Raw genomic sequence first — 11,659 nt, 5'->3', positions numbered from 1 at the left:
GGGAGGGATGAAGAGAGACGAAAAGAAGTCCTGGAGTGAGTGAAATAAGTGAATATTGTTTTATATGGACTCCATAGAATTGGTCATAATTCCCTTGCTTTGTGAATATTGACTGAATGGCGTTTTGTCACAATAGGTAATTTTCTCAACAGGACTTATGAAATATTGATTGGCAGCACCATCTGTGCCTGTATCACAGCACATTTGAAAAGAAAGTCATTAGTTACAATTTTACACATGATGGGCTCAGTCACACTATTTAGAGGTTGTCAGTCATAGTAATTTAATGTCGCTCCAACAGATTTATATAGAAACGGCTGACATTGGTAAAAAGGTGAATACATTCAATCTGACGACAGGCCCAAAATGCTGGAGTTACTCAGCGGGTCAGGCAGCATCTCTGGAGAAGAGGAATATGTAAGGCAGGGGTCGGCAACCTACGGACCCCGGGGCCGTAACCCGAAATCAACCGGCCCGCAGGCGGATTTTTTTCCTGTAATCATCCGGTGCGCCTAGCACCGGCTGTACCGCATCCTGCGCAAAGCCGCTGGCATGGCCGCGCACCTGCTGTGAACACGTTTAAGAAAGAACTACAGATGCTGGAATAAATCGAAGCTAGACAAGAATGGTGGAGAAACTCAGCGGGCATGACATGCAAGGATTGCACGAGGCTGCCCCACCCGCTGAGTTTCTCCAGCATTTTTGTCTACCTTCTGTGAACACGTGATTTGATGCCTGCTATCCGGGGCGGGATGGGGGCGGGATCCATGTGTACACGTGATAGATGTGGCCCGCCATCCGCTCACAGACATGCGTCCCGGCCCCTATGCAGAACAAGGTCGCCGACCCCTGATGTAAGGCTTCAGGTCGAGACCCTTCCTCAGACTGAGAGTCAGGGGAGAGAGAAGCTAAGGGTATGAATTGAATACTTTGTCTCAAGTGACAAGTTACAGTGAAATTCTTTGTTTGCACACCCAAGGTGTTGCCATAAAGGGCGCTTACAATGTACCCTGCGTCAAGCCCCCCTTTGTTCTCCACCCCCCCCCCCCCCGCATCTTCAAGGTGGTCCCCCCAATGCCAGGTCCCCATTGTTCTCCGCCCTCCCTCACGGCTGTCCCCCCATGCCGGGTCCTCCTTTATTCCTTCCCCCGTCCAGGTTCAGAACAAATCGGAGACGGCACCGATGACCAAGGAAAGTTAGAGCCCACAATGGTCCATTGTTGGCTGTGGGAGAGGTGCTAACGAAGGGGGCGCGTGGATGCCAACAGTTGAACTGGCAGGATAACGCGGGTGGGGGAGGGAATCTCAATCTGTTCTTTTAAGCAACAGTGTAGTTAGCAAGCTGACAAAACTCACTGGGCGGTTGGATTTACAGTCCAGCTGTGGGAGGAGTTTTATTTTCTCTTTTTCAAATCTGGTTGGCTTTCAGGGAAAAGGTCTCGTTTACACTGGAGATTTCCGAAACAGATTTGCAGCTGAGCGAAGGCTTTGTGCCAAAGCTAATATATGCTCTGTTAAAAAAGATCTTTGTGCAGCTTTCCTCAGCCTGGGACAGTGGAAAAGGGGAGCAGTTTACTATTTTATTTTCCAATCAGTTCAGGAAGACCTGGCCTACAGACACGGAAAAAAAACTTAATTAAGCCTCGAACTATTTGTTAGCAGAATCACCTCCAAACCAAGAGTGTAATTGGGTCTGCCACTAAGCAACTTCTGAACTGTGCAACAGATTTAAGATGTTGATTATTTTGGTGTAAAACTCTCAAGTGCTGTCATTAACAGTGATGTGGGAGCACCTTGTATTGTGCTCTTCTGATGAACGTTCTCTATGCTATTGTTCATCAGGCTGCAACAGTAAGCTTTCATAACTGACGTTACATCCCATTTATCTGCCTATGTAGTAATCAGCCGCATAGTTTGGATGAACAGCAAGTTCGCTTTCTTTTCCTGATGCTGCCTAAGTGATTCAAGATGATCCTCAGCAAAATATTTGCCCGCTTGTGTCCATTTCTCACGGAGACACCACCGTTAGACTTGGAAAAACTGCATAATAACATTTTCCTAAACAGGCGGTTTCTGCTCCAGCCCCATTCCAGATCCATGTGGTTTTTTTTTTCTGTCGGCAGGCAGGAAATTAGGAAATGAGCACGTAGCCCGTTTACAGCACTGACTGGGCAGTCGCTGGGGTTAGAATAGATTTTAGTCTATGAGTTGTTAGCTTCGGAGTGAGCAGTGCAGGAGTTTTCTCTGCCACAAAAGACATTGGCCTTGCTTCAAGCAACGCTGGGGCATGCGTTGGAGTCTACCCAGGAAGTGCTCTGAAAGGAGAGCTTGTTTAGAGTCCGACCTGTTTCTCTATATCTCCCCGCACTTTGTGTGGTGCTCCAGTATATGCTGAGGTTACCCTTCAGCCTAACAAGCTCGCAGTTATATTTCCAGCCTGGCTTTAAAGAACCAACTTGCCTTTAACTCCTGAAAGAGGGAATTTTTTATTTTTTTTAAAAAGAGATGGCTTCAACCTTCATGTGTGGAATGGAAGATTTGCTGTATAGTGGCAGTCGTTTTCTGTGGACTCTGACAATAACAGCTTTGAGAAGGTGGTACACAGAGAGAATGCGGTCTTGTGAGCAAATGCTAAGGACTTGGTGCGGACTACGTGAGATTTACCAGGTAAAATAAACCCCCTTATTTTAGCGCATGTGGATATGTATTCAGATTACTAGCAAGGCCTGATGTTCGTTACACTGGTTTTCTTTTACTGTCCATGTCTACCTTCTTCAGTTTATCGGCACGAGTACCGAGGTACAGCGAAAAGCCTTAGTTGCGTGCGTGCTAACCAGTCAGTGGAAAGACAATACATGATTGCAATCGAGCCACCCACAGTGTACAGTCGCATGAATGTATTTTGCTACCACTTGGATCTTGTAAAACTGACCTAATTTTTCTGCTAAGAAAGTTGTTTTGTTAGTTCGTGCAGCTTTGTCATTAGTGAACACATCATTTCTCACTGAAAGGATTTCAAGTTTTACCTAATCGAGAGCTGAATAGCTGATTCATCAGCTGATTAATTGTTCACACCTCAGTTGCTGGATTTAAAAACCTGCGTTAAAATGCCAAAGAAAACACAAGCATGTGATTAAATGATAGGTGAAGCCAGCAGACCAAAAAAAATCACTTCTTTGAATCTCTGATTTCTTTTGAATTATATCCCAAACTGCATCAAAACTTGTGGTTTATAATAGTTTTAACGTATCTTCACTCCAGCTGGTCTTGAATGTGAATGTTATTTATAGAAGACCTAGAACTGAAATAATATTTTCAATAATCATGAGTCAAGTTTATTGTCATATGACCCTAAACGAAACAATGAAATAATAATTGCATAAATTTGTTAAATGAAATAATTTCATAACTTTTTTGCATATCTTTCATTCTCTTGTTCTCTGCCTCTCTCTATATCACCGTCTATATCTCTCGTTTCCCTTTCCCCTGACTCTCAACCTGAAGAAGGGTCTCGACCCGAAATGCCACCTATTCCTTCTCTCCAGAGATGCTGCCTGACCAGCTGAGTTACTCCAGATTTTTGTGTCTTAACTTCAATGAAATTCTTACTTGCAACAGCACGACAGGTAGTAAACACCATAATATACAACAATTAAATAAGTTTATGTATAAAAACTCAGACTAATACATAGACAATGATAGTGTGAAGTCAAAACTAATGTCCCTAAGTCTATCGAGAGATACTGTCTGACCCGCTGAGTCTAATTCTCGAAGGGCCAAATGGCCTCCTCCTGCACCTATTTTCTATGTTTCTATGTTTATATCGAGGTGAGGACTTTCATTTCAAGGCGACTGATTAATGATTTGTACAATGTGTGATATAATGAAAAAATACTTTGATCAGTAGAATGTTGTCATTGGATTAGCGTGCTGACATGCTCTCAGTTTCACACTTGAAGTTGGTGTTACTGAGAAAACATAATTATTGTGGAGTTGTTTATTGATTAGCTTCTGAGTATCAGGATCAGACATTCACCACATCAAAGGGAATAAGGAAGGAATAATCTCGCAAACATCTTGATGGACCACGTGGGTAACGATCAGGAACTCGGGGAGAGCGAAAGCAGGCTGATTTATTTCATCGAGGAGGAGTCTGAAGAAGGGTCTCAACCTAAAAGGTCACCCATTCCTTCTATCCAGAGATGCTGCCTGTGAAGGCTGCGGTACTCCAGCATTTTGTGTCTATCTTCCATCTATTTCATCTCCTTGCTGGGAAATGTTCAACCATGAAGGTGGAGGGAAAGAGATAACACTTAAAAGGTCAGAGTAACAAATAATGTAAATGTCCAGTGTGTGAAATATCCTTACAACTTGCCCAATAATTCAGAACCTTTACAGCTTGTGAAACAATTTTTCCTTTGCCCGTCTCTCCACTCATGTTGGGGATGCTCAGAGATTTACCAAGTTTCCCGTATCCATGGTGGATGGAGGATGTTTCCACTTGTGGGAGAGTCTCGGACCAGAGGGCACAGCCTCAGAATAAAAGGACGCACCATTAGAAAGGAGATGAGGACGGATTTTTTAGCAAAGAAGTTGGTAAATCTGTGAAATTCATGGCCACAGATGTTGGTGGAGGCCAAGTTATTGGGTATTTTTCAAGCGGAGATTGATAGGTTGTTGATTACAATGGTAATGTTATAATGATACTTTATTTGTCATGTGCAGTGAAACTCATTATTGTATATAGTTCAGTACGTATCACTATAAATAAGCACAGATACACCTTAGATAAGCATCTCAGAAACCAAGTATCAGTAGTGCACTGAGACAGTGAACAGTCACCTGATTTTGGCACCATTTTCAATCGCAGTTTGTAAATGCAGGATTCTTGACCTGACCATGAAGGCTCGTTGTCCAGTTGGCATTGCAGGGTTGGCCTGGTAGGAGTGTCAGAGATTGCGGGGTGAGTGGGGTCGAGAGGGAAGATCAGATCAGCCATGATCGAATGGTGCTGCAGCCATGGTGGGCTGAATGGTCTGCTCCTACATCTTATGGTAGAATTTCTGAATGTTTAAAGATGGGTCCTGACCCAAAACATCGCATATACCTTTTCTCGAGAGATGCTGTCTGACCCGCTGAGTTACTCCAGCTGTTTGTGTCAACCTTCGTCTCATGGTCTTATATATCCTGCCCAATCGGAGATACTTCATGTGGGGTTCTTGATAATTAATACATGTGGAGTATTTGAGAGGAACCCCTCCTACATCAGGATTATTATCTGCTGTCCAGCCTAGGCCACTCCTGACCCTGGTTTGAGCATAAACCGTGAGATCTCTTTGCCTTTGAGGTAGGTCAACTGCGTTGTTGGATAACTATTACCTCAGAGTGCCCAATCTATATGCCTCAGAATCAGCTGAGATGACGCACCACCGAGATGTGCAGAGACATTATCTTAGCTGATCTATCATATTGATCTGGAGTAAATAATACAATGAGCATTTCTCCTTGTGGGCATGACATCTTACAGAATCTTTGAAAGGGAAATTGGCCTTAGGTTCTATCAAGAAAAGCAGTCTTGCACTTCAAAGTTGGCTTTGCAAATCAATGCCAATTTTTCTTTTAGATTTTGGTTCACAATATTTATTGCAAATAAAATTCAAATAATATTACTTCAGGTTATTCAAAAATATAATTTGCAATGCTATCAATGCCATGGGCAGCATGATGGCACAGCGGTAGAGTTGCTGCCTTACAGTTCCAGAGACCCGGGTTTGACCCTGCCTACGGAGTTTGTTCATTCTCTCCGTGACCCGCGTGGGTTTTCTCCGGCTGCTCTGGTTTCCTCCTACACTCCAAAGACGTACAGGTTTGGAGGTTAATTGGATTTGGAAAAAACTGTAAATTGGCCCTAGTGTGTAGGAAAGTGCTAGTGTGCGGGGAGATTGCTGGTCAGCGCAGACTCAGTGGGCCGAAGGGCCTGTTTCTGCGCTGTATCTCTAAACTAACTAATATGGATATTGTATGTATGGCAACCCATCTATATGTCCATTGCCAGATGTCTAATGACATAGTGAATCCTTGCTCGCCACAGATTTAATCCACATCATGAGATGCTGAAGGATTTCCTGGCTGATAAATTAATGCTGTAGTTTGAATAATGAGGCAGATAATTTGAGGTGTACTGCCCACTGGTGCTGCCCAATCCCATTGCCCTTGCATGGAGGAGACAGGATGTCACAAGAGTCCGAATGCTCTAATTCCCAATTAATGCAGGGCGATTTACAAACTAGGGAAAGTAACACAACTCGGACAAACCAGCAACATTCAGAGGCAACAATTTAGGTATTGTTGGTATACAGTGGGGAAGTGAGTATCCCTGGGTGCAAGTCCAACCATTTCCCAGCTCTTCTTTCCATTCCCTGCGATCACAATGTTATTTGATGGGACTGCTCTTTCTGTCATTCTCAATAGAAAAGCCTTTTCCCCACTACTGGAGAAAATCGCGTACAGAAAGCAGTGCAGTACAGGAACAGGCTCTTTGTCCCACAATGTTTTATGCTGATCATGATGCCAAATTCAACTAATCTCTCCCTCCATATCCATGTGCCCATGTAAAAGCCTCCCTTGTACGCCTTTATAATATCTGCCTCCACCATCACTTCTGGCAGCACGTTCCAGGCACCCACCACTCTGTGTAGAAAAAAATAAAAACTTACTCCACCCATCTCCTTTCAACTCTGCCCCTCTCATCTTAAAAGTGTGTCATTCAAGTGGTTGGCATATCTACCATGGGGGTTAAACGGTCTGACAGTCTACTCTGTCTATGCCTCTCATAAATTCCTATACATCTATCGGGTCTCTCCTCAGCTTTCAACACTCCAGAGAAAGCAATCCTAGTTAGTCCAACCTCTTCCGTAGCCGAGATCCTTCCTCCCATTCAACAGTCTGGTAAAACAGTTCTAAGCTCTGGAGATATCAGTTGAGAAACGGCAGGGATATAGACATGGGGAGAATCTTTGTGCTAAGTCATGACCATCTCCAACTTGAGGGTATCTAATCGTCTACTCCTGACGTTCAATAGCATTTGCTTTATCAGTTCCTTCAGCATCAACTTCACCTGGACCAGCCTCACACATGGCAGTCTGAAGAAGAGTCTCAACCCGAAACATCACCCCATTCCTTCTCTCCAGAGATGTGGCCTGTCCTGCTGAGTTACTCCAGCAATTTCTGTCTATCTTTGGTGGAAACCAGCAACTGCAATTCCTTCCTGCACACATGGCAACACTACAAGAGCAAGCCAGAAACTAGGTACCCTGTGGCACATGACTTACCCCCAGCGCCAGAGCCCTGGGTTTGATCCTGACTACGGATGTTGTCTGTACGGAGTTTGTAGATTCTCCCTGTGACTGCGTGGGTTTTCTCCGGGTGCTCCGGTTTCCTTCCACCCTCCAAAGGCGTGCAGAATTGTAAGTTAAAGGCTCATCTAAAATTGTCCCTGGTGTGCAAGGATGGTGCTAGTGTATGTGGTGATCGCTGGTTAGTGTGGGCTGAAGGGCCTGTTTCCATGCTGTGTCTCTATAACTAAAACTAAATCTTGTCAAAGATATGGAGAAACGCTTCAGCAACCCTTGACAAAAGTGAAATATCAGTTACATATACTGATGTACAATAATTATATTTGCTGTCTGATTAAGGTTCCCAACCCAAAACATCACCTATCCTTTTTCTCCAGGGATGCTGCCTGACCCGCTGAGTAACTTCAACATTTTGTGTCATTCTTGGGTATAAACCAGCAGCTGTAGATCTATGTTTATGTATATACTAAATACTCATTTAAATCCAGTTTAGTTCAACTAGTTTTGAAAGCTCAAAAAACAGAGGCACTGATCCTCAAAATAATATTTTGAGACTTAAAAAAAAAAAAATCACCTCTTCAAACTCAGTGATATATTTTGAAACTATTTATAAATCAGATCCTTATTTCAGTCCTAACATTATTCTAAATACAACTTAATTATTGTGCCTCCATTCCATCAAGCTTCAGTATATTTCCTCGTTAATGATCATCAGCTGCAGAAGTAAAAAGAGCCACTATTAGCCATTCTCTCCGTCTTCTAAAATATTTGGTCTGACGATGCCTTTTTATTAATAATTTTAAAAAATTCTGACTTTTCATGAGCTTGCCGATGTCCCTGTCCATATTCATTGATCAACTTTCACCGTGATCTATTAATTTTTTACACCTACTTGAGCATCATAACCACTATCTCCCGGTCTTTATTACTATGCTTTAAGGTGAGAGGGACAAAGTTTAAAGGAGATGAGCGGGGCTAGTTTTTTTTTTCTACACAGAGAGTGGTAAGTGCCTAGAATGCCCACAGAATGCATGTCGACCAGCGATCTAGCGACAATCCTTCGCACTAATGACAATTTTACAGAAGCCAATTAACATACGAACAAGTCGTTGTGGGAAGGTGGTGGTTGAAGCAGATACGTTAGTCCCGTTTAAAAGGCCATGAATATAAAAGAACTGGACCAGCTAGATGCAGGAAAAATGTTCCCAATGTTGGGGGAGTCCAGAACGAGGGGCCACAGTCTAAGAATAAAGGGGAGGCCATTTAAAACTAAGATGAGAAAAAATGTTTTCGCCCAGAGAGTTGTGAATTTGTGGAATTCTCTGCCACAGAGGGCAGTGGAGGCCAATTCACTGGATGAATTTAAAAGAGAGTTAGATAGAGCTCTCGGGGATAGCGGAATCAAGGGATATGGGGAGAAGGCAGGCACGGGTTACTGATTGCGGATGATCAGCCATGATCACAATGAATGGCGGTGCTGGCTCGGTGGGCCAAATGGTCTCCTCCTGCACCTATTTTCGATGTTTCTATGTAAAAGATTTTTCGATAGGCATGTGGATGAAAGGATATGGGTTATGTGCAGGTAGATAAGTGATGGTCTTAGCATCATGTTCGGCACAGACATTGTGGGCCGAAGGGCCTGTTCTTGTGCTGCACTGTTCTATTTTCTTTGCTCTACGCACTCAATATCTGTCCCTTCCAAAATTCCTTCCTTGGCTTTAGCGATACACACTAGACCATGCCAGAGGTACACAGCAATACCGTCACTTCTTCCTAGATTCCATTACAGAAGGGGAAAAATAGAAAAATTGCACCTTTTCCTCTCCAATCCAAACTAAAATATTACATTCTGTTTAAAATAACCCATCAATAGTGCCAATATTTTGCCGATAGTGAATCCAATTTTATTCTCATGATTTATTCAGCCACAACCATTGGAAACCAACAGATCGTTAGAAAAGGTAGTGCCTTATAAATAATATAACTCCTGCTACTGAGCAGCCATGCTAAGTCACAGGGAGGAACTATATGTGTTAATCAATGTCATTATAAGAAATGCATTTGCATGGATATCAGGCCACTGTACATCACATACCCGCTGAGTTTCTCCAGCATTTTTGTCTACCTTCGATATTTCCCGCATCTGCAGTTCATTTTTTGTTATTTATTCATGTGTGTGTATATATTTATATAATGGTATATGGACACACTGATCTGTTTTGTAGTAAATGCCTACTATGTTATGTGTGCTGAAGCAAAGCAAGAATTTCATTGTCCTATCAGGGACACATGACAATAAACTCACTTGAACTTGAACTTGAACTTTTAAAAACTCTACATCACATTATTATGTATGATGTACTCAAAGTGTAATTGAAATCAGGGTTTTAATGCAAATGCTGCCAAGTTTAGAACTGCTCATTCCTGTGTAAATGGACTAGGAAGTACATTTGGACACTGCACTTTCCAATGGTAATGGTCAATGGCCAAAGATGCTCTTATTGCCACATGTGCCAAGTGCTAACATGGTGACATTCTTTATCTTGCCAACAGCCCAGTAGAGTATTGCCATACCCTAGAGTAGACACTAAATGCTGGGGTAACTCAGCAGGTCTGGCAGCATCGCTTGAGAAAATGAATAGGTGGCGCTCCTATTCTTCAGACTTGAGAGTCAGGGGATATTGAAACTAGAGGTATCAAAAGGTTCAGAACAAATCAGAGCCGGCACTGATGACCCAGGAGCCCACAATGGTCCATTGTTGGTTGTGGAGGAGGAGATAACAGTGATGTGAACAGTGAACCTGGTAGGATGTCTTGGGTGGGGGAGGGATGGAGAGAAAGGAATGCATAGAAACAACGAAAATAGGTGCAGGAGTAGGCCATTCGGCCCTTCGGGCCAGCACCTCCAATCAATATGATCAAGGCTGATCATCCTAAATCAGTACCCCGTTCCTGCTTTCTCCCCATATCCCTTGATTCTGTTAGCCCTATGAGCTATATCTAACTTACACCATTTTCAAAGTCCACGCTCTTTCCTATGAGCGGTGCCTGCTCCAGGCGAGTCCCCAGCAGTTGTAGGCCTAAAGCCATCTCCTTCCTTGGATGCCGCGTCCATCTCCTCGCCCGTACACCTTTGTTCCCAGGGGGTGCCTCCCGCAGCCAACAACAAGGGCAAAGTAGGCCAGACCCTGGTTCCCTCTCCTCTCCTTCCAGCCTCAATGCTCGTCTGTCATCGCACAAATTCAAAGTACCTGCTCATTGTCCTCCACCCGAACGTCCTACATACCAGGGGCAATTCACAAAAGCCAATTAAACTACAAACTCGCACATCTTTGGAGTGCGGGAGGAAACCGGAGCACCCGGAGAAAACCTTCGCAGTCACGGGGAGAACGTACAAACTCCGCACCCGTAGTCAGGATCGAACCCGGGTCTCAGGTGTGGTGAGACAGCAGCCCTTTTTATTTTGTTCGGAAGGAGTAATAAAATCATCGGTTGCCTTTATCACATGAGGTTTGAAGAACAAATTAATTAGTTTCCTTCCAGCGGTTGAAGTCTGCATTTGTAATGTGGTGGCCGATTAAATTGAATCCGCATTCTAGTTTTTTTGTTAATTCCGGACTGCATTCATGAGGATGGTCGTGTTGCTCATATCAACCTAATAAATATACACTTGGCACATGAAGCCACAAGGCACATGTGTGACTGATTAGCAGACCTTGACGCTGCGTTCTTTGATCTATTGCATTAAACACTGGATGGAACCTGAGTGTTGTCTGAGTCTTTCAAAGGAATCAATATGTCATGCTAATTAATTAAATGCAGCCAGTCCAGGGAATGCTTCACAGATATCTTTTGGTGTATAATTTACGATGCTGTGTTGGCTCAGCTAGTTTAAAATGCTCGGAGTCCAATGCTCGGAGTCCAGTGGGTCCCTGAGTTACTCCAGCTTTCTGTGCCCATTGTCAGCTATGTTTGCCTGGCAGTTACAGATTTGCACTAATTCCAATAGATTTCTCACGTAAAAAAATGGACCCTTTATTTTAAAACTGAGATCGGATTTAATTGCTGCCACTGCCCGTTACCTGATTTAAAGCCAGCAATTACTATCATTCTGTTTTCATGCACATCAACAACAGTGCAAATCAAATATAGCGTTTAGAGTTTAGAGGCACAGAGGTCCTTCGGCCCACCGAGTCCGCGCCGACCAGCGATCACCACATACACTAGCACTATCCGACACTCAAGGGACAATTTGTCAAAGCCAATTAACCTAGCAACCTGGGTGTCGGAGGAAACCCGGAGAA

The 11,659-nt window shown here is 43.5% G+C and overlaps 1 protein-coding gene across 1 annotated transcript in view; it reads left to right on the top strand.

Moving 5' to 3' along the window:
• The first annotated feature begins 2,163 nt into the window (after positions 1-2,163).
• Positions 2,164-11,659, top strand: part of frmd4b (FERM domain containing 4B) — a 174,625-nt gene continuing 165,129 nt past the window's right edge. The window contains 1 exon segment of the mRNA XM_033037349.1: positions 2,164-2,667. Within this exon segment, the coding sequence (XP_032893240.1) occupies positions 2,506-2,667 (162 nt within the window). The 5' untranslated portion in view covers positions 2,164-2,505.

The sequence above is a fragment of the Amblyraja radiata genome, chromosome 18, assembly GCF_010909765.2.
Source record: "Amblyraja radiata isolate CabotCenter1 chromosome 18, sAmbRad1.1.pri, whole genome shotgun sequence".
Classification (NCBI taxonomy): Eukaryota; Metazoa; Chordata; class Chondrichthyes; order Rajiformes; family Rajidae; genus Amblyraja; species Amblyraja radiata.
The sequence above is the reverse complement of the archived record's forward strand: the minus strand, read 5'-3'. Positions and strand labels throughout refer to the sequence as shown.